The sequence below is a fragment of the Molossus molossus genome, unplaced genomic scaffold (genome assembly GCF_014108415.1).
Source record: "Molossus molossus isolate mMolMol1 unplaced genomic scaffold, mMolMol1.p scaffold_m16_p_5, whole genome shotgun sequence".
Classification (NCBI taxonomy): domain Eukaryota; kingdom Metazoa; phylum Chordata; class Mammalia; order Chiroptera; family Molossidae; genus Molossus; species Molossus molossus.
In genome coordinates this window covers 86,108,326-86,134,746 of record NW_023425388.1, presented here as the reverse complement: position 1 = coordinate 86,134,746, position 26,421 = coordinate 86,108,326, and the positions used below count along the sequence as shown (strand labels likewise).

Genomic DNA, 26,421 nt, shown 5'->3' with positions numbered 1-26,421 from the left:
AATGAGGGCCTCCTTCTCAGTCGGTCCAGAGCAAGCTCTTGACACTTCCCACCTCACCAAGGCTTTAAGAAGCAGGTATTTTCAATGTTTGTAAATTCTTACCTGAATGAACCCCATGCCTTGTTACCCATTTGTCTTGCCACATGAAGTTTTAAGTTCTGTGAGGACAGATCATATGTATCTAAACCACCATTATCTCTCCAGTTCCTGGGCTCAGCATCACCTGTATATAGTAGGCCTTCAGTAAATGCATACTGAATAATAAACAGTGAAATGTCAGCATTTCTACTTCTATGTCTTACCATTACTTCAAACTTAACATGACAACAATGAACTCATACTTTCTTTATTGACGTTGCACCTCACTTTTCTTACTTTCTGAAGCATCAGAATTCTTCCACTCACCCTAATTTGAGGCTTTACTCATTTTTATTTTTCATCTCCTATGACTAATGAGCCCCCAAGTTATATTGGTCTTGTCTTTGGGAAGTGTGCACATACATATCGTTATCACTGATTTCTCTGTTTCCACGCCAGTGGTCTCAGTCCAGGCACTCCTCACCTCACCCGATCGATCGTGGAAATAGCGCCCTGGCTGCTTTCCCCGGCTCCTTTCTCCCCTACTCCACCTGCTTCTGCAATACTGAGGAAATGTAGAGTATCTGCCATCAACTTACTCTTTCTTCAGCCCAAATTTATTTTTATGTGTCTTCCTCTTCTTTCCAAGGGGCACATTTTGACTCCAGACAGTGCTCATCACCGCCTCCCCTCCGCATCTGTAAGCCTTTCTCTTCTACATGTGCCCGTTGGTTGCTGCAAATGTGCTTGAGTTCCCGACCTGAAAACAAAATCTTCTGCTGGTCCTGTTACGTCTGCCAAGCTACTTTCTAATCTCTTCTCTTAATCGCAAAACTTCTTAGAGTGATCTGCTCGCATATTCCTGATTTCTGTACCACCCATACAGACTTTATTCCCTTTCACTGGCTTCCATCCCTTTCAACCATTCACTGCAACTTCTCTTTGTGGTCATCAGTGATCAGTTACTTGTTAAATCCAGTAGAATCTTCTCTTTTTAATCTCTCTGTTGGCCGTCATCCATTCTTGAACTCTTTCTTTCTTTCATCTTTTTATTTCAATTTTTCTTACCTTTTTTCTCCTCTCTTACTTGTTGTCTTACTTCCAAAATATGGACTAGTGTTCTATCCTTGGATTCCTCATCTCTGTATCCTCCTTACCTCATCTAGGCCCTGCCTTTTACTGCCACCGACATGAAGGACAGTGCTTCTCAGACTTCGACATGCATGTAAATCATTGGGAGATTCACAGGCCTGAGGAAGAGCCTGAGAGTCTACCTTTCTGAAAGCTCCCAGGAATCACCAAGTGGTTGTTCTACAGAGAACAGCAGGGATGGTAAAGATGTAAATGATTTCCAATGCTGAACCTCAGACTTAACCCATTTCCAAAATTCTAAGACTAACTTTTTAGTTGCCCATGGAATATTTTTATTAGGTTAACAAGGTAATGGTGGCCAGCACCTCAAAATCAAACTAAATTCATATTTTTTATACTTTTTCCATCACTTTAACTTCCCTCTTTTCAAGTTTGAAAATTCAGTTTTGATTTTTATTTGTACTTTTCTTGGTACGTATATCCTATAAGGAATGTAGTCTCATCAATTCTTTCATAGAAATAGAACTTTGATCTGTTCCTTTTTTCCCCTGTTTATTCTGCTCCTTCTATGATTCATTGCTTTGTTATCTCATATCTGGACTACAGCCTATTGAGATTCTCCCCTCTGGTTTCTCTTTAATGCTTCCACTACTGATAAATCTAGCTTCCTTCATCACTGCTCACCTTCATTCACCTGCTGAAGACTCTCCACCAGCTCCCCTCTGCCTGGTGAAAGAAAGCATAGAATTTCTTTTTTTGGTTGTTATTTTTGTTTGTTTGTTTTCTTTTATTGATTATATTTTATTTTTTAATTAATTAATTTGTTTTTGTTACAGATGTTTCTCCTTTTTCCCCCACTGACTCCCCTCCCTCTCTCTCCCCACCCTGTCCCCAGCTTTGTTGTCCATGTCCATTGTTCATGCACACATGCATATAAGTTCTGTGGTTTATCTCTCCCCCACCACTCCTTCTTCTGGGGGTTGTCAGTCTGTACCCCACCTCCACATCTCTGGGACTACCCCATTCCTCAGACTTTTATGTTCATTATATTCCACAAGTAAGTGAGATCATATGATATCTGTCTTTCTCTGTTTGGCTTGTTTCACTTAGGATAATACTTTCCAGGTCCCTCCATGTTGTCTCAAAGGATAAGAGACCCAAGGCAATATGCTCAATTAATATTTGACAAAGAGGGGCAAGAGCATACAGTGGAGTAAAGACAGCCTCTTTAATAAATGGTGTTGGGGAAATCGGACAGCTACATGCAAAAAAAATGAAACTAGACCATCAACTTACACCATACACAAGAATAAATTCAAAATGGATAAAAGACTTAAATGTGACTCATAAATCCATAAAAATCCTAGAAGAAAATGTAGGCAACAGAATTTCAGACATCATACGCGGCAGAATTTTTACTAATATATCACCTAAGACAACAGAAACAAAGGAGAAAATGAACACATGGGACTACATCAAACTCAAAAGCTTCTGCACAGCAAAAGATACAATCATCAAAATGGAAAGGCAATGCACTGTATGGGAGAGCATAATTGCCCATGATATATCAGATAAGGGGTTAATTTCCAATATATATAGAGTGCTCATACAACTCAACAAAAGGAAGACAAACAACCCAATTAAAAAATGGGCAGAGGATCTAAATAGACACCTCTCCAAATAGGACATAGAAATGCCTAAGAGACATATGAAGAAATGCTCAATATCACTAATCATCAGAGAGATGCAAATTAAAACAACTATGAGGTATCACCTCATATCTGTCAGAATGGCCGCCATCAACAAATCATCAAACAACAAGTGTTGGCGAGGGTGTAGAGAAAAGGGGACTCTAGTGCACTGCTGGTGGGAATGCAGACTGATGCAGCTACTATGGAAAACAATATGGTGTTACCACAGAAAATTAAAAATTGAATGCCATTTGACCCAGTGATCCCACTTCTAGGAATATACCCTAAGAAAACTAAAACATCAATCAGAAAAAATATATGTACCCCCATGTTCATAGCAGCACTATTTACAATAGTTAAGATCTGAAAACAGCCCAAATGTCCATCAGTAGACAAATGGATAAAAAAGCGGTGGTACATATACAGCTGTAAGATAGAATTTCTTTAAGAATCTATTTAAATTGCCCCACCAGGATGGGGTTTAAAAGGCAGCCTGTCCAGTTTACAAGTTCAGGCAAGGTGGTACACCCAGCCACCCTCAACACTCTTTGCTTTCCATCCTGCTTTCTTTAGTTATATTCATACATTCATCTGCCTCCCTCACTGCACTATGAGCTCATTGTCCAAGTTATGCCTGGTGTCCCATTCATCTTCCATCTCACAAAGAACCTAGAATCATGTTTCATAATAGTATATCTCAACACACGTATAAACACACGTAAAAAAAAAATTGGCATGTCATGAACAAGCCTTAAAAATCATCTATCCAGTCCTTTCAGCCCTAGAACGTTCTCCATAATATCTCCCATCCAGGGTCCGCAGTGAGTATCTCCAGCGATGGTAACAGCATGAATGTTGAGGGTACACATTCTGGTCAGATTGACCTCAATAAAATTCTGCTCTATTGTAATCTAAGTAGCCCTGGGCAGGTTACTTAAATGCTTTAAGTCTTGGTTTTCTCATCTATAAAATGGAGGTAATAATAGTAATATCTCATAAGGTTGTCAGATTTAATGAATTAACACTAAAATGTGGCTCTGTTAACGTAGTGTCTGGCATGTAGTGAGCACTCAACAAATGGTACCTACCATATTTTCTGCTAGTCTTAAAGTTTTTTTTATATTTGTTATAATTATTCATAACATAATGTTATAATTACCACTTCAGACAAGCTATTACATTTTAGATAACACTGACATTAAAAACTTCTTTTTGTTGAGCTTAAGCCAGTAGGCAATAACAAAAAAGAGATTTTGGAAATGATTGACCAGTTTGAAAATTATTGCAAGAATTCAAAAATAATAAAGACCTAATTTGGGCCCTTAAAAGCTACTTAGGAATAGAGCAGAGACAAGTGCAAGAGGAATCCTGCAGGAAAAATCACGGCTTGAAAACTGATTGGACATGAGGGAAGAAGAAACCTGAAATCAAGGGGAATTAGAACAGGCCCTGGCCTGTTTGGCTCAGTGGTTAGAGCATCGGCCCACAGACCAATGAGTCTTGGGTTTGATTCCAGTCAAGGGCACATACCTCGGTTGTGGTTTGTCCCTGACCCTGGTCGGGTCGTGCGGGAGGCAACCAGTCGATGTGTCCCTCTCACATCAATGTTTCTCTCTCCCTCCCTCCCACTCTATCTGAAGATAAATGGAAAAATATCTTCAGGTGAGGATTATTTTAAAAAATTTTTAAAGGAATTAGAACAGGTTTGAGAAAGAAGATGGGTAGATTTTAAGGTAGTTATGAAATTCTTGGAGGATTAAGTCATTGGATTTTATCGTAAGGTTTTACTATCCTAACGAGTCAGACACTGCATTGGGACAAGGTTTAGGCATTAATAGTGGTAAGAAAGTAGATTGCTTTCAAGAAATTTTGTGTTAAAAGATAGTAGCAGTGGTAAGAAGCCAGCATCAGTTTTATTTTTGTTTGGATACAATAGAAAATATTTCAACATCGTTTACACTCAAAGAAAGGTCTTGAAGGATCAAGAGAATGGTTGGAGAACAGATGGAATAAGGACATGAGATAAAATTACCAAGTCATTTAATTTTCAGAAGAAGGGAGAACCCTAGAGTCAGAGGGGCAAGGAGAGAGTGAGGGGGAGAGAGACAATCTGAGAGGAAGGGAGTGAGGACGGAATTTATCATAGTCACAGCCTCAGCGCGGCAGGAAACAAGAGCATCGACAAAGGAATTAAAGGAAGTGTACTTTGATGTGAGGAGAGCAAAAAAAATGTGTGGAATAGATATTTTAGGAAATATAATAGTAGTTAATAATATATAAAATAAAAACATTGCTGAAAAAGTATGGAAAGCTACAGATGGCCAGCCATGGGCATCAAGCCAGCCTAGTTTGTGAAAAGACTGTATTTTGACATTTTTCCACGTTTCCACTTAGTACCATTCGCTGCCAGCTACTTCAAAAATTTTGTTTATGGAATTTTTACGTCTGAAGTTTCTACCCCATGTTCTGCCTTTGTATTTTATTAGATTAGAATGTCTGAATAAATTTTTAGAAACAGAAACAATCTCAAAGATCATCTAGTTCAATCCCCCTTCTTTTTCAATGGAGAAAATCTATATATAAGTGGACAAAGAGACGCCCCCGAAGTCGTGCTACTAATTGGCAGCCAAGCCACTCTCTGCCTTCTCTGCAACATTTTGAGGAGCTGTAGATTTCTTTAAGCTATAATAACAATTATTGTCCGTATTGAGACTGTCGAGGACATAAAGGCACAGAATGATGCCAGCGGAACTGAAAACTGCCTTCAACAGTTTTCTACTCCTTAATTAGAATATGAGATTATGTTCTTAAAATCCAAATTGCTAGAGGCAGGCTCTCCAGAGATCTTCTCTGATGACATTCACAAGCTGCTACCTGTATTTTTAATGGCCCGTTGTTTCTCCATGCACTTGTGCCTTAATTTAATCATCCACAGAAAAGATGCAGTCAACATTAGATCCTGGGTGTCCATAGACAGTAATGGGAAGTCCGTGACTATATGTTATAGTAAATACACAATAAAACAAAAGATTAAAAGCCTTAAATAATGCTCAAAGGAATTCTGATTCCTTGTACACTTCTTCCAGTCTGGATCATTGTACCTGTCTTTTACCATCTCCTTTTGCCAAGCACCTAGCAGAAAGACAGTCCAATGCAATACTCAAGGTATTAATATTTGTCTGGCTCTCTCACTGGTTAACAGATTTTAGACATTTCTCGGCCTCTCCTTTTTTCCATAGTAATTCTTTTTCTGCTCACTTCAGAGTTTATTGTATGGATAAACGGGGAAAAAAATCTTAAGCCCTCTGCAAATGTACAATGTAGACATTAATTGTATTTTCCTTCAGTTTGCACTGATTCTATAGGAATAGTGGGTTTTGGTAAGTAAAACCTTATACACTGACCATTGTAAAATATAATGTAGACCTACTTGTTTAAACCAGTATCTTTTGGTGATTGAATCACTGGCCATTTAGAGCAATTACATTCTAATTTTAGAATGATCCTATGAGCACCTAGGGATCCATCCTATTCACTGCAGGAATATTTATGGAGAACCTACTGTGTGCTAGGTTGTACAGCATTGTTTATTATTATAAGACCTACATTTTTCTTTAAAATCAAGGAAACTTTATAATACATAGTTTTGTGTACTATCTCTTTTAGAATTTCAAACTTGCCTATATGATACAATTATCAAGCAAACCAATGTTCACAAGGATAGCAAACTGACAGAAGCAGAGGAGAAGGGCTAGCTGCTTGTACATTTATTTTTTCTGAGAAACTTAATACAAGAGAGGGTATTTCAAAGGCTTTGTAATCAAAATAAAAAAATATTACAGGCTGTGTTTGTTTTGCTTTGTTTTTATAACGTGTAGGATAGAACTCCTTCCCATTTTTCTCCTAGGAAGGTGACATAAAATCAAGCTTATTGGGAACCCTGGAATCTGGCCTTTAGCAGTCTGTTAGCACTGGGCCCCCTGGATCATGCAGGCAATTCAGGAGTCAGAAATGTATCCAAACTAGAGATTTATAATGGTGGTAGTCCATCTACTCTGATTTTAACTTCACATTTCTCTAAAGTCCTGTCCTAGCCAGGGCAGGGAAAAACAATAATCCCATGCATCAAACTTGTCAACAAATGTGTTTTTTTAGCCTTGGCCAGTGTTGCTCAGTGATTAGGGCATTGGCCTATGCACCAAAATGTCATGGGTTTGATTCCCAGTCAAGGGCATGTATACCTGGGTTGCAGGTTCAATCCCCAGCCCCGGTCCGGGTATGTGGGAGGCAACCAATCCATGTGTCTCTCTCACATCAATATTTCTCTCTCTCTTTCCCTTTCCCCCCTCCCTTCCACTCTCTCTAAATATCAATGGAAAAAATATCCTTGGGTGAGGATTAACAAAAATAATAATAACAATAATAATAATAATAAATAAATAGAAATATGTTTTCAAACCACTGTTGTTGATTCGACTCACAGGACACAGAAGATCAGTATTCTGCAACGTTTTTGTCTAGCAGCGTTTCGTATTTTGGCTGGAACGGCCCCCTTCACTCATTTTGCTTTTTGCTGCTTTGGAATGGGGAAGGGGAGCCTGGGGACAGCTTCTACTAGAACGAAGCACGATAATGAATAATTTCAAGCAGTTCATTAGTTTGTGACTTGTAAAAAAGTAGATTGAATATACAAATGCATGTCCTCTCTCTGAACACTTATTGAACAGTAAACCTTCTGCTGAATTCACGGGCATGCAGACCGTGCAGCTGCAGAGCCCCCACTTAAAAGTGCCCACACTTGGTCTCATGTTCTACTGTCACTGTCTTGAAATTCTTAATCATTTTTGAATAAGGGGCCCCACGTTTTCATTTTGCAATGAGCCCCAACAATTATGTAGTCAGTCCTGGCCTTTGTTTCCAGAGAAGCTGGGTAATTGTTTTTGTATCATCAAGAATTTGTGCCTGGCATTAAGAGGGTACACAACAAATGTGTCAATGTATGAAACATCCAGACCTGTAGAGAATTTTTATACGAATTTATTTGAGCCAAAACTGATGACTATCACTGGGAAACAAGATCTCAGATGCTCTCAAGGATGACAGTTTTGCAGTTTCTTTTATGCACTTGGAATTAGGGAACAAAAGTAAGAAAGATTACGTGGAAGTAGGAGAAAGCAAGGTGGGGATTGGATTATAGACTAGTTAACAAAATTATGTGCTGTCTTGAGGGTGGTTATAGCTTATTTCTAAGGTGTGTTAATCTAAAAGAGCAGAAAAAAATGGGCAAGGCTTGCTTCAGGCGAAGAGAAACCTTTTACTAAAATGTTATGTGCCTGGTCTGTGACAACCCACGATGACCCTCCCAGTTGAGAATTTTTTTTCCTTTATTGATTTTAGAAAGAGAGGAAGGGAGAGGGAGAGAGAGAAACATCGAAGAGAAAGAACATCGATTGGCTGCCTACTGCATGTCCCCTACTGGTGATTGGGCCCACAACCTGGACATGTGCCCTGAACAGGAATCAAAGTGGTGACCTCTTGGTGCTTAGGTCGACACTCAACCACTGAGCCACACCAGCTGTACCCAGTTGAGAATTTATAATCAGATCACACTATGAGGTTACTTTCCATAGAACTCCTTTTTCATCCACGAACATTATTAGAAGAGTGATTTTTTTAAAAAGCTTTGCATAAAAGTAATTAACCTGAATCTTTGTCCATTTAATTTTGCTGGGGTGGCAAGTGAAAGAGAGATACTAAATTTTTGAGAGAAAATTTTATAAGTATGACAAACATCTATTTTTCCATCACTGTACATGACAGCTATAATTTTTTTGGTGGTGGTTGTTAATCCTCACCTGAGGATATTTTTCCATTGATTTTTTTTTTTTTTTTTTAAGAAAAAATGGAAGGGAGGGATGGAGGCTGGTGGGGGAGAAAAACATCAATGTGAAAGATACACATCGATTGCCTCCCACATGTGCCTTGACTGGGTCTGCAACTCAAGTATGTGCCCTTGACCAGGAATCGAACCCAAGACCCTTCAGTGAGTGGGCTGTTGCTCTCATCACCGAGCCACACTGGCCAGGGTGATAGCTATCATTTTAATCTATTAGAATGTTTATTTGAAAAGAAAAAGAAAAAATAAATAAAATAAAAAGCAGATAAAGTTTAATTTTTCTACCTTTGATGCCATTTATCTTCCTACCTGCTCACTGAGAGCCAAAGCACTATCATAAATGTTGTCTCTTTACAATGCCAAGAATAATATATGGTAACATATTTTGTTTGTGTGTTTTGATATTTACATAAATGACATGAAACTATATGCATCATTTTGTAATTTGCTATTTTCATTCAATATATTGTTTGTTACATCTATTCATATTGATATATGTAGCTCTAGTTCATTCATTCTCATTACTGTATACAGTTGTGATAAAGTCCCCTTTCCTGAGCTGCTGCTTCTCTTAGTGAGGATGTTCAGAGCAAAGCCAGAGGAGTCTTTCTGTGTATTCTGGTTCTGCCATTGCTATTAGTAAAAGTCACAACCTGGGTGACAATGAGCAAGTTCAGTGATCTTTCCAAAGTTCTGTTATCACATTTGTAAAATGGGATTAATAATTTCAACCACTTAAGATGTTTTTGTGACAATTAAAGAGGATAATATATGTAAAATCTAGCATACGATAAAGGTGCAAAAAATAGTGGTGGAGATTTTCATTATATATATATCTGAAATATTATGAAGCCATAAGCAAATACGTAATGGTGATCTTGAATTTACATTGTTTGATTTTTCTCATTGTACCCTTAGCTTGGCTATTGGTCTTGATTTTTTGTTTATAATAGTAAGAAAATTTCACCCTTGAAATGCAGTCCTGGTTGCATCTTAGAGTTTCAGGTTTACAAAATTGAATGGTATACCTCTAATGCAGCTTCCATGGGGTGAAAGGCTTGAATCCATACAGTTATGAAATTATAACATTAAGCATCTATAAAAGTGTGCTTATGTTCTGTTCTATGTACAACTGGAAAAAATGAACATCTGGTGTTTCCCAACTTTAATTTTGCAAAGTAGCAATAATAGAACTGAGAAATCTTCATTCTGCATAACTGTGCTGCTGCCCAGTTCCCCAGCTTGCAATTAGAAATTCAAAACTTCAGCACGTATTAAGGTATTTTTTAATGTGCTCTACAAATTTTTAAAAAATTGAAACAGAAGCTAATATTGAATGTAGTCCTTGGAGTAGATAAGAGTCTGTGATGTATTAAGAAACTTGAAAAAAACAAAAACAAACATTGTGAATCTCCCTGTGATTTTAAAGCATCATATTTTGGGTTTTCAACAGATTTTATACAATTCGCTATAGAGAAAAAGATAAGGAAAAGAAATGGATTTTTCAACTCTGTCCAGCCACTGAAACAATTGTAGAAAATCTAAAGCCCAACACAGTTTATGAATTCGGAGTGAAAGACAATGTAGAAGGTGGAATTTGGAGTAAGATTTTCAATCACAAGACTATTGTTGGAAGTAAGTACCAGGAACTTAGTAAGCTTTCTGTACATTTTCTTTTCCTTCTAATGATCCAATTTTTAATTATGTATTAGTTGTATAATATGAGATGAGTTAATTCATCTGTATTTGAGGAAACACAAAAGTAAAATTTGTTGAGTACTGATATTTCAGAATCCTTCTTTTTATAACGAGTGCTGTTTTTTCTTTTTTAAAAAAAGATATTCATAATTGATACCTTCATTGATAACAGTTCATTGGTCATCGTAGTATTTTAAATCAATCCCTGACTGATGAACACCAACTTAGCCAAAAACAAATAATGTGTGTAGATGTGCAGATGAAAAGCTGCACCAGTAGAAGTTAACATAAAAAGGCTTTAGGGGCCCCTGGACATTCTTCCTGTTATCCCTTTATTCTAAAACTTTATTGGAAACAGTGTTTAAAATGATAGTAAATAAAGTAATATGCTCTCATTAGAGAGTAATTGTCATTGTTTTCATAATGATCATTAAGAAGTGATTTAGGAACCAGAAAAATGAAAATAATGTCATTTTCCCCTTGTTTTTGTTAGGTATGAACAAAGTAAATGGGAAAATTCAAAGTACCTATGACCAAGTAAACACAGTGGTATGTACCAAGTTATTTTCAAGAATGTTTTTTAAAAATTGTGTTTGCATTGTAGTTTTATTTAAGGAAATAGTCCTATTATTAGGTGCTGAGACTGGATCAACTGATTAGCTATGTATGGGGCATTAGGTAAAAAATACTTAACCTTCCAGGAATTAGCTTGTTTTTCAGAAAACAGAGGTGGATATATAAGAGAAGATCATCTTTAATTTGTTTAAAGATCTAAAAGTTTGATATTGAATATAGTTACTCTAGTACTTCAGTACTCCAGATATTTTGAGAGTATGCTTATTATCTTCTGTGGATTGTTTTATACTATAACATGTTTCAAGAGCAAATTGGTACATGCTCTACTTACATTTTTACTGTTCAAATCTTCCCTCTGTTTTCTCCCACTTCCTCCTCCTAAGAGCCAACCCTTTTCAAAACGATAAAGCAATTGGTTTGTGTTTTTAATGTGCCCAGCCTCTATTTCGTGCAGTAAGGTGAACATGGAAAACTATTCATGGTTGCAAAGCTCTACTGAATGTGTGCATGATGTATATGGATGAATATCTTTTTATGTTCAATTAAATAGTCCACAGAATACTCCATTGATCATGTAGCCCCGTGGAAAGAAAAGGTAGTACCTACCCAAATGGAATTTTTTAAAAATGCTGAATTCTTTTCAGTGACAGCAAATGGGTTTGAATAACATAGAAGTGATAGAGAAATGATCTTGCTAAGGTGATTGTTTCTGTGGTCTGAATTGGCAGAAATGTAAGAATATTGGGGAATTATCTTATTGTGATTATCAGATTGTTATGACTGCCCAGCAAAGTATTTTGATGTATTTCAAATAATAATACAAAAAAGGAGACTGCAGATACATTCCCAAGTCATGAATCTTTTAAAATTTTTCTTTCCTTTCTTTCTCTCTCTTTTGCTTGCTCTTTCTTTCTTTCCTTCCTCCTTTCTTTTTTCTTTCTTAAGCTTTAATTTTTCTTAATTGTCTAATTAATATTTAAAGATTTAGAATGTATAAAATGCAAAAAGAAATATTAACAAAATTGCCATTAACACTGTCAAATGACTCTTATAAAACCATTTATGGTCTACTGTTAAACTTATATTTTTTTTGTCTCTAAACATATTTTCATTATAAAGTTAAAATCATGCTATATATGTAATATCTCACTTTTTTCACTTAGCCAAAATATGACATAGCGTATTTTATGTCATTAAATTCTCTTCATATACATAATTTTAATTGCTGTGTGTTACATTATCTAAACATGCTTTCACCTACCCAAACAGTTTCCACTTTGTGAGCATTTAAGTTATTTCTAATGATTTTTAAATTGTAAGTGATGTTATAGTGAACATTTATGATCATATGTCTTTGTTAACATTCCTGATTATTTTCTTACAATAGATTCTTAGAATGGAAGTTAACAGTTTAGATATGTAATACTTTTTGAACTTTTTAATATGTATTGTCAGATTTCTTTCCAGAAAGTTTACACCAATTTATCATCTTGCCAGCAATGTATGAGAGTTGTCTTGCTATGGTACCTGATTATCATCACTATGTATTTCCATCAGTAAATTTCTAGCTAATGTAATAGTGTAAAATGTTTTTTTAATTACTTTTTCTCTGATTGCTAATAAAGCAGTAGTTTCTTCACTTTTTTATTAGCCATTGTCTTTAATGACCTTTATCTTGGCTCTAGTTTATTGGGCATCTCATGGTGTTTTTATTGAATAGTTTAAAGACATAGATTGAGGAACTTCAATTCTAGTACTTATAGCTCTTTTTGAATTTGTCTAGTAGGTCTTCCAGTTTTCACCAGAAGGCCCTCCCTCCCTAAAAAAAAAGAACATCGAGCCTTTGTAATATCATCTAGAAACATTATTCTCATATTTGTTATTTGTTTATGAGAATTTTTGAAATAGTCAAATCTTGAAATTTGCTTAATCAAATTATTTGTCTTTTCTCTTGTCATATCTTTAATTGCATTATATTCTAGAAAGCCCTTCCATATCCAGAGAGCAGATAAATATTTCCCCCCGTTTTAGTTTTATAAGTGGTTTGATTTTATAATAATTAAACTCTAAACTATGTGGGTTTGATTTTATTCTGCTGTATGTAGTAAGGTTCTATATTGATTAGGTTATACATTTCCCCCAAATTATTGACCAATTGGCCTAGTACCAAACATTAATTTGTGCCATAAGGTCCCTTTGACTTTGTCTCCCTTAAATCCAATCACAAAGATTCTAGAACAATCCTCAGTCTTGTTGTGAATGGTTTCCTAATAAGCATTTCTTATCTCCCAGCCTCTTGGCTGTCATGCTTTATCCTCCATGTGACTCAATTATGTCATCTGATCATATTCCAAAAATCTGTGTTTTTTTTGGCAGAATATTTCATTTAGGTTGAGTTACCCAGCAAAATTAGAAAAGATGATTGGGGTTTTACTCCCAAAGAACTTAATTTCTTTTTCACATCACAATAGCCACGACAAGAAGAGCCAGGAAGAAAGTCCTGCCTCTGTGACACAGAGCCAGATAGTTTATCACTTCAAGCTGTGAGGTGGAGTACCCCCCAGCCAGCTCTGATCAGATGTGGATTGAAACTCTTGGTTATTTCCAAAGAAAAGCCCCAGTGAGTTGAAAAGATATTTTAAGGCTTCTTTGTGAGGATTTCTTGATTGTTACATTCTGGAGAGCAGAAGAATGTTTTACCAATTGCCATCTGTGCTGGTGGGCAGCTCAGGAACACAGGAAAATTCAAAAGAAACCACTTGGGACAGCCTTGACTATCTTATGTGGCCACTTAGAATTGATTCTAAAAACTGATTTGATACTTTAGCAGTGGTTCTCAACCTTCCTAATGCTGCCACCCTTTAATACAGTTCCTCATGTTGTATGTGCGCAGATCTGCATGTGGGCGCCCACCTGGAGACCGATAGAGGAGCCCTGTCTCAGTTCCTGAGACCATCGAAAATGGAAATGTGTTTTCCATGGTCTTAGGCGACCCCTGTGAAAGGGTCGTTCGACCCCCGAAGGGGTCGTGACCCACAGGTTGAGAACCGCTGCTTTAGAGAAATATTTTAATCCAAATAAAGTCGATGTCAATCCAAATACTAACCCATCTCTTCCCTGAGACTGATCTTAAACAGCAGTATTTCAAGAGATATTAAATTGAAATACACATTTAAAAATGTTTTTATTTATACATGCTTACACCTAAAACTTATATGCAGCAAAAACTCCTTAACACCTTCTAAAAAGAGAGATTTGAAATGGAAAAAAATAGTCTGAGCTTCAGGCTCCCTATTTTTAAAAGATAAATACAATTTAGGTAAAAAAAAATTGAATGTTGATAGATATTTTGAACTCCAAAGCATATGGTTTTATTCCAGTATTCCATTGCTTCTCCAAAGTAGTGAATGATCCTAGCATTCATGTGAGTAATTACTTACAACAAAAGACTTAAGAACAAAAAATTTAAATGCTGAATTTAGCCCCCATCTTAAGCATATGTTACATCATGTACTGTCATCCATGTGTGTAAGGACCAGTTCTGCGGGCATGCCCCAGTACACTGTGCCAGGGACATGCAGCAGGGGTCTCTTCTGTTTGGTTAGTAACTTTGTCTACCAGTTGTAGAATACTACTTTCAATATTACCCCTGCTTATACCTCTAGAAAAATCAGAGAAAGGGTATATGTGTAAGCAAAAGTATGATTCTTTCAACATAAATTGTATCATTTGAGATTCATGTAATTGAAGAAAAAACACATTTTTTATAATAATTATGCTGCTTTGTCCATGTTGAGAATTTAGAATATTCTTTTTATGAAGGTTAAATGTTTGCTATTAGGTATTTTTTTAATATTGTGGATGTCCCCCATCCCCCCGCCCTCCCCCACTATTAGCACTTTTTATATTAAAAGAATTTAAAACAATGGCTAGAAAGACCTAACTTTAATACATTGTCTCTATAGTTTTAAAAAAAATTATCTTATTAGTTCACTGAACAATCAGTGTTGATGTAGCATTTTTTAACTGAGATTTTAAAATATAAATTTAATTAATCCAAATTTCCTTGGAATCAGTGTTCCCCTAAAATATGGTATCTACTTTAAAAAATTTTTAAATATGTTTTTATTGATATTTAGAGAGGGGAAGGAAGAGGGAGAGAGAGGAACATCAATATGAGAGAACATAGATTGGCTGCCTCCTCCATGTCCTCTACTGGAGATCAAACCTGAAACCTGGGCATGTGCCCTACTGGGAATTGAACCCAAGACCTCTTAGTGCGTGGGATGACACTCAACTAACTGAGTCATACCAGCTGGGCATATGACCTCTATTTTTTTCTCTCTTAATTTTTTTCCGTCAGAGACCCACGCATCTTTTTTAAAAGCCACATGTATTATTGGTAAAAAGAGACATAGTGCCAATCTTGAAAGTGTAACAGTTATCAGAAAAATGAAGTGAATAGGGAGAAATACCATATGGTCCCCACCTACACCTTAAGATTGTGTACAGTAAATACATCTGGTGTTCTTCCATTCTTAGCAATTGTTGTCCTAAACAGAAACTTGAAAAATTTATATTTAGGCCAATGACCTCACCAAAGGTGTATGTCTGATTCCTCCCTAGTTTATCAGAAATAAAGACTTTCACAAGTAGAATGTTAGATTAACTTTTAACTAGATGTTAGATTGAATCAGTAAGTTTCATAACTTTCATGAGAACATCCCCAAAATAAATGAAAACCAGAATGTAACATGTCCAAGTTCTTCTCATGTGGTTTGGCTCTTGAGTCATTGAAATTTGATTTTGAGCAACCCTTAGCCACTCTCCACATGGACAGCTCCTCCTTATCTCAGAGCATGAACATAAAGTCAAATCTATAGTGAATTTCTGACACCACAATAATACCAAATGGGTGAACCTATAAAGAATAACCTGCAAAGACTAGCATCCGGGCATCATCACTACTATTATTAAAGCTAATTTTTAAAATAGTACCAGGAGGAAGTTAGTATAATGTAGGGTGGATTGGAAGTCCCTCATCCTGCGTGGTGACTGCTACTGTGGTTATTTCTGGATATGCTAGTCTTTCCCAAATCAGGACTAAAAAGCTGAGTTGGTCATCCCAGCGTTGCCTTTTACCATTTCTACAGCAATCTCTCTGTTGAATCTCACCAACTGGATACTCAGTCACATCGTTCCCAGAAAATGGTAAAAGTGAATCCCCTTACCCAGTAACCCTGCTCAAGATGTAGTACAGCCTGGGTTCTCAAGGGACAAAGTGTGTTAAAACTCAGAAAAATATAGAATAATGCATCTCATAGAGCAGGAAGAAAATATACTTACTTCCTGGTATATAGTAAAGGCTTAAAATATACTTGCTGAATGGAAGGATGAGTGATAAGGGAGGAAGTGATGGAGGTTTGCAGCAGAAATGGGGGCCAGCAAGCTGCAGAGAAGAGAGTCAGAAAGGAAATGACCTAAGAAAGGAAACTGATACCAGGGTGGTGTTCGTAGACATCAATATTCCACTGAGGGCATCTAAACTGGGCAGCTGCTCTCCACCCCCTCGCCCTCCACCCCCACCCCTGCTGCACTGAGATTCCTATTATACACATTGATAGAGTCTCATAACAGCAAGTCTGAGTTGGCAGGGACAGATTGCAGGTACCTTTCTTTAAAAAACACTGTACCTGAAACAGTTCAATTAAAATTGAGCTGTAATTGGTTGAACACTGCTAACTTGGAAATGATCACATATTTCACTTCCCTGTGACTCCAGGTAACAGACATTTTCCTACACTTTTATAAGAAGACACAGGGAAGGGATTCACAGTATGGATGTCTTCTTGGGAATTTCAGAGCCTCAACTTAGACGCATAGGGACTTTCCCAATGCCCTTTAAAAACCTGCTTACAGAGCGGCAACTACTTCTCATTAGTCCAGTCTTGGTACATGTTTGGGTTGCAGATTAAGCAAGAGAGTAATTATTGGTCTAAAAAGAAGGAAGAATGGGATTCTGCAGCTAAATAATTTCTGGAGTTTTTTGGCAGTACATATTGTACATATAGTCTTGCCATTGCCTTAGTAGAACATGGGTCTGTATTCAAGTAAGAACTTGAAGAGAAACTTTGTTCCATTAATGTGAAGAGTGAACTGTTTTCCATTTGTCCTTGTCAAAAAAAAAAAAAAAAAAAAAATTGTTTTTTAAAACAAATCACAGGAAAAGAAACGAAAATTGGGATATTGCAATTCAAAGGCTCAACACGACAACATATAGGCTTTCTGCTATTACGTGCTGTGTCTCTGAAAAACTTCATGCAGTAAAACGGCCACTAAATTCAGTAAAGCAAAGCATTCAGAAATCTTTTGAACTGGAGTCACAGCTCTAAGAAAAACCACTGTTAGTACCTGTGTGGAGGGTGGGCTCCTCCGACAAGGGGCTGCCATGGGGCTGGAGGTTGCCCCCGCAGGCGTTGCACATTCTGAGAAGTGGCGGAGGCCGTGGACAGTCAACCCCTTTGCTGGAGCAGGACAGGTGGAAGTAAGGCAGTGCCGTGGGCTGACTGTCCCTCTCTGGGGAAAGCTCTGTGTGTAAATGTTCATATTTCATTTTCTCCTGAAAAAGATGAAAGAAATCCTGCCAGTGCAATATCAAAGCTGAGATTTTTCCCTTTCCTGCTGAAGGTTATGCTTCTATTCCTACTCTTCCCCTCCCCTTGCCTGGGAAAAAATCATGTACAAATTATATTTATATAATTCTCTCTTTACCAATAGTGTATGAGATATGCAGTACAGAAGCATATGTAGGAGCTGAACAGACTATGGATTAAAATAACTTTTTCTAATTATAAATGTAATTCCTTCATGTAAGGAATTTGCAAAATACAGAAAGATATAAAAAAAATAACATTAATATCAGTTTATAAAAATAACTACTATTACCCTTGCCGGTTTGGCTCAGAGGTTAGAGGATCAGCCTGCAGACCAGAGAGTCCCAGGTTCGGTTCCCGCTAAGGGCACGTACCTTGGTTGCAGTTTGTCCCCGGCCCCGGTTGGGGTCATGTGGGTGGCGACCATTCAATGTGTCCCTCTCACATTGATGTTTCTCTCTCTCTTCCTCCCCCTCTCCCTCCTGCTCTATCTGAAGATAAATGCAAAAATGTCCTCAGGTGAGGATAACGAATAAATAAATATAAATAAATAAATAACTACTATTGAAAGAAACTATGATTTATTTTCCTCTGGCCTTTTGTCTATACATATTTGTTATAAAATTAGGTTATGTTGTAGATATAAGTTTATATCCTTTGTACTTATATTATGCATATTTTTCTACTTTATTAAATAGATGGCAAAACTTCGAGCCATATTTATTTAATAAAATCTCTGCTTTTGGATAATGAGGTTGTTTCACATTGGGGAATAAACACCCTTACACATAAAAGATTATTTGTATCTTTGATTAATTCTTTAGGTTAAGTTGCTGGGCATCTTAATCCATTAGGGCTACCATAACAAAAATACCATCGACTGAGTGGCTTAAATAAGTAAACATTTATTTCTCACAGTTCTAGAGCTTGGGAAATCCAAAATTAAGGCACTGACAGATTCGGTGTTGGTGAGAGGTCACTCTCTGGTTCACAGCCAGCCATCTTCTTGCTGTGTCTTCACATGGTTGAAGGGTGGAGGGAGCTCTCTAGGGTCCTTTAATAAGGGCACTAATTCCATTTATGAGGGTTCCACCCTTATGATCTAATCACTTCTCAAATGCCCCACCTCTGAATGCCATCACATTGGGGATTAAGTTTTAACATATGAATGGGGGGGGGCACAGCATTCAGTCTATAGCACTGGGTCAATAGATATAGACACTCCTTTTTAACAATAATCTGATAATAGTAAACTTCTGTTTGTTTATTTTTAAACATAAAGACCTTAAAGCAAGAAGAAAAATAACCAACAGTACCTTGGTATTGGGGCTCTTCTTTATTATGGGAATGTCATTTATTAAAATGGTAACATGTTAGTCTCTTTTCCTCACTATTATGTTGTAAGTACATTTAGCACATCTTGAATTATCAACAGATTTGGTAGAGAGCACCTGTATTATGTATATACTTTAGATCAAGCATCAAGAAATTGATGTCATGCTTACCTCTATCTAATTCTTCTCTATATAATTTGCTGCCTTTCTCTTATCCTGTTCCTACATCTCTCCCTCGGCTGTCTTATCCTTGGTTCACAGTTATGTCTGGTGATGATTTCCCTCTAAAGTTCACACTTTACTTGTCCCTAGTTTATGTAGCTCTATGACTTTAAAACTCCCTGTGGGACATCTGAGGCAATTTGGGAGAGGGGAAAATGCAATGTCCTGAGAACTGCCCTTCCAATCCTGAGGTCCCTGTGCATGAATATGTACAGAATGGTTAAGCGTACAGGCTTTGGATGTAGAATGTTTGGATATGATTCCCAGCTCTACCTTCTTGAGCAAAGAAATGTGTGGTATCAGGAGCTCTTGGTGGTGTGTTGTGGGTAGTGGCAGCAGAGCAATTGGGGATGCTTAATTTATGTTACTTGGTTTAGAAAGATAATATGTAGCTTAAGATCTATTTGAGAGGGAATGTCAAGACAGAATTTGACTAGGTCATATAGGAAATATAATGAATAAGCTAGTATTCAATCCAGAAGATTTAGTTTCTTTCCATTGCAGTTTCTAAGTAAACTAATGGGAGTTCTAAAGAAATTACTTCTGTCAAATCTTTGGACTTTTATGGGGAAAAAAAGAAAGTCCAATAAAGTAGAGGCAGATATATATGTACTAAATATCTTTCCAGAAACTATTAAACCAGTGTCATGGGAGACTTCCTTGATGACAAGAAAGGGCTACTTCCAGTTCTTTGATTTATTATTTTTGAAAATTAGCACTAACTCAAAAGCTGATTCTCTTCCTCTCTTTTTAGCCAGCATATGTCCCAAGGAAGCTGATTCCAATAACCATCATCAAACAAGGTAATTTTTATGAGTCTGTTCTGAATATGTATTTCGAACTATTTTTAATATACTTTTTAATTTCAGGTAATATAGCATCATACATTTTTCTCAACTTTTCTGATTATTAGTTTTTAAGAAAAAGTTTGAAGAAATCAGTATGGTCTAGTAAATTACAAGTTAGGTAATTTTGGCTCTTGTACCAATAAGCCAAGTCATGGCAAGTCAGATTGGTTGAACAGTCAGGGACAGAGCAATCATAAGTATTCAATTTTTAAAAGCCTATTAAATATGTGTGGTTTAGTTTAGAATTAAGCATATATGAAGATTGTTAATAGAATTTTTGGATTCATGAAATGAAAACTATGATTTAGCGGCCACTTTAGGGAACATTAAGATATCTAGGGTTTAAGAATTATGTCTTATTTCATTTCATCATCCAGTTGTTTTTGTTTTGACTTTCAGTTTTTCAAATTAGTGAACTGGCTTTATTATATCCAGAAAGTTTATTAGTAAAAGAGATTGTATACTTAGAATTGTTCTTCATTTAAAAACTATCATGTCCCGAATATACTCTCAAAACAGGGTCAATTAGTATTGGAATTATCCAATGATTCTTTGCTTTGAGAATATACATTTTCTAATTTATATATCAGTTCATTGTCTCTTTTTGTGCTAGTTCTTCAACTTGGGTATGCTGCAGGGTTGGCTATCAGAGAGGAAACGTTCAGCTCATTAGAATAGAACACTGTGATAGAATAATAGCCTTTCATTACTTATAGGCATTGGTAGTAAGGTAAGATGCTGCCTTCTAGTTCTTTTGTTGGCTGTGTAATCAACCCAATGAGTTCCTTTCTATTAATTGAAAAGTTAGATCAGGGCTTTTTCAGTGCAAATGACTTCACATTATTAGCTTCTTATTGCTTTCTGACTCTTCTTCTACCCACTAATATCTTTTTGTATTTCAACAGTGATTCAGAATGTTACTCACAGGGCTTCAACTAAATCCCCAGATAAGCATCCCATTGGAGGAACAATACTGGGTGAGTCTTGAACTCTATACCTAGATCAAGAAAGGCTATTTTTTTTTTAATAGGGCCTTTATGGAATTTTGTACTGTGAGTAGGTCTGTTAAATTGAGGTTGCTTCATTTCCTTTCAACGTTTAGGACCCTGACTGTGTTTATTCCAGGCTAGTAGTGAAGAAATGCTACCTCTATCATTATGTGTTAGAGAAACAACTCTAGCTCATGGCTAGTGGGAATGATGGTGCCCATCCTACCTATCCCACACGTTGTTGCTGTTATGAGGGAATATTTGTCATATTAATTTCTCTTTTTTAAAAATATGTTTTTATTGAATTTTTAGAGAGAGAGAGAGAGAGAGAAACATTGATATAAGAGAGAGAGATATCAATCCACTGCCTCCTGCACACAAGCCCAAAACCTGGGCATGTGTCCTGACCAGGAATCAAACTGGGACCTCTCAGTGCATGGTATAACGCTCAATCCACTGAACCACACCAGCCAGGCTGAACTTCTCTTTTAAAAATTATTAATAATAATGGTGTTGTTTGTTCACCATGTATCTTAAAGCAGCCAATTTAAAATTTTTGAGTCCATGGATTAAAAGCCAGAGGATTTGGGTAGTTTCATTCTGAGTATAAAAAAGTCTGTTTAAAAAGCACTGTCATATTTTTTTCCAACATTGTAAAGTTTGGGTTAAAGTTGACTAAGCAAAATAAGTGCTATACTTTATATTTACTAATATCTGATGCTCTGAGCTTTATTTTATGTCGTGATATCTTTTCTTTCTCTCATCTTTACTTCTATTTCCTCACAGTCCACCTTGTTATTCCTGGTCTTAATGAAACCACCGTGAAACTTCCTACATCCATAATGTTTGAGATTTCAGATGCAATCAAGACACAATTAGGTAAGCAGCAAAATGCTATGCTTGAACTTTTCAGTGACTGAGGACTAGCACTGATATTCTTAGAATATCCAAAAAATCTGGAAAAAGAGCCATTTGGGATTTCAAAGTAAAAGGAAGTTGCAAGCATATGTACTATTAATGGGAATGTAAAATGGCATAGCTGCTATGGAAGCAGTATCACCACTCCTCAAAAACTTAAAAATAGAATTGCCCTAGAATCCAGCAATTCCACTTCTGGGTATATAACCAAAAGAATAGAAAAAAGTTCTCAAAGAGATGTTTGTGCACTCATGTTAGTAGTAGTGTTATTTACAGCAGCTAAAACATGGAAGCAACTCAGGTGTCTGACAAATGAATGGATTAGCAGAATGTGGCTTATACATACAATGGAATATTATTCAGGCTTTAAAAGGAAGGAAATTCTGACATATGCTACAATACTGATGGACATTATATTAAACAAAATAAGCCAATTACAAAAGACCAATATAAATGATGGTTACTAGGGACTGGAGGGAGGAGAATGAGGAGTTAGTGTTTAATGGTACAGAGTTTCAGTTTTATAAGATAATAAAAGTTCTGGAGATGGTAGTGATGGTTACACATTATGAATATATTTAATATTACTGAGCTTTAAATTTAAAAATGGTAAAGATCATAAACTTATGTATATTTTATCACAATTAAAAAATTGGGGAAAAAAGTAAGGGGCGAAAAAAGTTATTAAATCAAATTCTATAGGGAAATTGTTATTTTATATTAAAATATTAAATAGATTTACATTTAGAAAAGAAGAATGAACATTTATTAAATTATCCAAAATATACACATTTATATATGTATAATTTTCAAATAGAGTAATTGTTACAAATTACACTTAGTATACTATGAAGAGACCACTAGATACTTTCTATAAGAACCAGATGTAAAGGTCAACACTGTTAGCATTATTATTTATTTGAGATTGTTACTGCTTCCTTCTTCTAGAAATAACCTGATATAATTTCAGTGTTTAAAAACCATAAAACACATTATGGAAAACAATATGGTGTTTCTTTGAAAAATTAAAAATGGAACTGCCATTTGACCCAGTGGTCTCACTTCTTGGAATATACCCTAAGAAGCCTGAAACATAATAGAGAAACAATATATGCACCCCTATGTTCATAGCAGCGCTATATACAATAACTACGATCTGGAAACAACCCAAGTGTCCATCAATAAATGAGTGGATAAAATACCTATGGTACATTTACACAATGAAACACTATGTAGCAGTAAGAAGGAGAGATCTCTTACCCTTTGAGACGACATGGAGGGACTTGGAGAGTATTTTGTTAAGTGAAATAAGCCAGTCAGAGAAAGACAAGTACCACATGATCTCACTTATTTGTGGAACATAATGAACAAAATAAGCTGTCGACCAAAATAGAGCCAGAGTCATGGAAGTAGGGAATAGACTACAAACCTCAGAGGGATGGGGGCTTGGAGGGCTGGGAAGAGATCAACCACAGAACTTATATGCACATATGCACAACCAACGGACATGGACATTAGGTTGGGGAAAGCAGGAAGGGGTGGGAGCGGGAAGGAGGGGGTCAGTGGGGATAAAAGGGAAACATCTGTAATACTTTAAACAATAAAAAATAAAAATAAAAGTAAAAATAAAAATAAAAAAAAACATAAAACATAACAATTGGGGGTGGGGGGACCACAGCAAAGCCTTTTCAAAGGAGCCCATGGAGCCCAGTCGGTGTGGCTCAGTGGTTGAACATTGCCCATACACCAAGAGGTGGCCAGTTCTATTCCTGGTCAGGGCACGTGCCCAAGTTGTGGGCCAAATCCCCAATTGATGTTCTCTCTCAGTGATGTTTCTGTCTCTCTCTCCCTCTCCTTTCCTCTCTCTCTGAAGTTAATAAAGGAAAATAATAAATAAAAGGAGCCCAGGGAATAATTGTGGTGGTCGCTGGGCTAAATGAGTGCTGCATTTGAGTATCAAATTAGTTTGAATTCTCTCGATAGCAGAGGATATCAGACTTGATCAAGCATCAGACAGTCTAGAGGGTTTGTGGACACAGACTGCTGGGCTCACCCCCAGAGTCACTGATTCAGTAAGTCTGAGGTGAGGCCTTAGTATCTGCATTTCTTACTAGTAGGTCATACTCCTGCTGCTGGTCTGGGAACCATACTTTGAGAACTACCCCTCTAAAGTTTCTGGAGAATGTCTTGGGCTATTGATAAATATGGAAGGAAATGGAGTAATGTGATAGAATTTGAACAAGACTTAACAATGCAGAATATTTTCCCTACAGTAGGTACCAGTTGAGTTTCAGCACTTACATGATTGAATCTTCACATTGTATGGATGCAAAAACAGAGGTCCAAGCCCCTGTCTGGTAGCATTCAATGAATAAATACTTACTAAGCATTACTCTGTGCCAGACAGCGAGTTGCTGGGGTCTATCATGGTGAGTTACACAGACACAGGACCTGCCCATACTGGGACCTCAGACTTATTTTTCCCTTGTTGAATGGAGACTTGGCCTGTTTGCTTTTTTGACAGTAGGCAATTAGACTGTAACTGTTTTAAAAGGTGAGGACTCTTAAATTGTCCTTGGGTGTTGTTAATTTTGAAAACTTCCTGGAAGAAGGAGGGGCAAAGCCTTTAGTGGGTAGAAGAACACTGACTAGGAGGACTATTAGACATACAATTTTCAAATAAATAAAGCCCAAAGCTTATGCATCACCATTTCCTTAAGATGTGAAAATATTTGCTAATAAATCTTTGATTTTGTGCAGTCCTTACATTTTTACTGTAAAATATTCACAGGTAATAGTACTAGTGAGTTACCTTTGACTCACAGCTTCGAATCTGTGATTTTTATATCAGACCTAATCACCTCCTTTTACTGTAAAACCTGGTGACTCGACTCGACACCTGACGGCATGTGCTCCACAGCTGCCAAGACGGCACTGGGCAGAGAGGGTGGAGGTGGATGCTCAGGAGGGTAGGAAACTTACCCCCTCATTTCAATATTGCTCCACCTACCAATTTCTCAGATCCTGAAATGCAATATTTAGAATACAATATGCCTTTTTAAGGAATTGGTGATGTGTAAATGATACAGTCCTCTCTTGGGAAGGTTGTTTACCCTTTTTTCTTCTTTTTCAGCCTAGTTTTAGGCTAGGTGATTGCCAGCTAATGGCATGTTTAGAATATAAGAAGCTAAAGCAAAACAATTTAGAGCATTGCATGAAAGTGTAGGATCTGGGGGTTTAAATTAATTAGTAAGTAAATAAATAGTCCTAGTCAGCCCGGCAACCACCAAGAACAGAGGATACTACACAGGAAGGAGAGGATTAGCCAACGTGTCCTAATGGGTCAGAGGACACTGCAGAAGTAGAGACCATTAAAAAAACCCTTATAATCTTACATTCAAAAAATAAAAACAAACACCTTCCTATGCACATGCTGAAAATAACAGATCCAGAGCTTGCTCATAAAAATTTGTAATCTGAGTGGTCTTTCCTGTGTTAACAACCACAGTGGTTCTAAACAAAAACTGTGACTACAGAAAAAGGCAGAAAAAAAGGTTGATCAAATTTAGAAAATTTCAAAGTAGAATTTTTCATAAAATTATACTGGCTCTCTGTTTTCAGTTTTCCCCGAAATAGAGTCCCCTATCTTTATGCCCTTCTAAATTAATTTGAATAGTGGCATTAAATATGTACACACATGCTGTGCAATTTCATGTGCACATGGATCAAAACAGACACGTGGCTATTAGATATGATATGGTCAGTACGTAGCATTTGTGATACCTATTTCTAGCATTTTAAATCACTCCTGAAAATAATCTGCTCTATGGAGGAATCTATTGAACACTTCTATAATAAAGATTAAAATTGATTGGCTTTTAATTAACGTTTATAACTGCCTCCATTACAAGTAAATATTTTATGCTCATGTCAACTGAAAAGAAAATGGTCTTGACAGCAGTGATGTGAACTACAAAAGGAGGTTACAAAGAGGGCATCCTCAAAGAACTTGGAGAGAACAGGTCACATCAATAGTTCTTACTGAAGAGCACTTTTGCCCCCCAGGGGAAATTGGGCAATATCTGGAGACATTTTTGGTTGCCACAACTAAGGATGGGCTAGTGGAATCTAGTGGGTAGAGGCCAGAGGTACTACTAAACATCCTGCAACATAGGAAAGGCCCCACAACAAAAAAATCATCCAGCCTAAAATGTTAATAGCATCAGAGTAACCCAAGACTTTCCTGTACAGCCTTAGGGCTCTAAAATTTCCCATCTGATTACAATCAGTTCAAGGAGACATAATCAGGGTATCTCAAAGATGAATTAATTCTTTCATGCCACTGGACTGTTTCAAAATATTACAAGTAGGTCATTGACTTAGTGTACGAAATAACTGAATCAAGTTAAACCTTGGTGCATTTTTA

The 26,421-nt window shown here is 36.7% G+C and overlaps 1 protein-coding gene and 1 non-coding gene across 2 annotated transcripts in view; both read left to right on the top strand.

Moving 5' to 3' along the window:
* Positions 1-26,421, top strand: part of LOC118616995 (ABI family member 3 binding protein) — a 188,635-nt gene that overhangs the window by 39,523 nt on the left and 122,691 nt on the right. Inside the window, exons 5-9 of the mRNA XM_036242520.1 lie at positions 10,211-10,392; positions 10,949-11,004; positions 19,995-20,043; positions 20,994-21,065; positions 21,864-21,956. Of these exons, the coding sequence (XP_036098413.1) occupies positions 10,211-10,392; positions 10,949-11,004; positions 19,995-20,043; positions 20,994-21,065; positions 21,864-21,956 (452 nt within the window). The remainder of the gene's footprint in view (positions 1-10,210; positions 10,393-10,948; positions 11,005-19,994; positions 20,044-20,993; positions 21,066-21,863; positions 21,957-26,421) is intronic.
* LOC118617984 lies at positions 12,783-12,845 on the top strand. The gene has a single exon (XR_004956931.1). It is a non-coding gene; the product is annotated as a U7 small nuclear RNA (small nuclear RNA).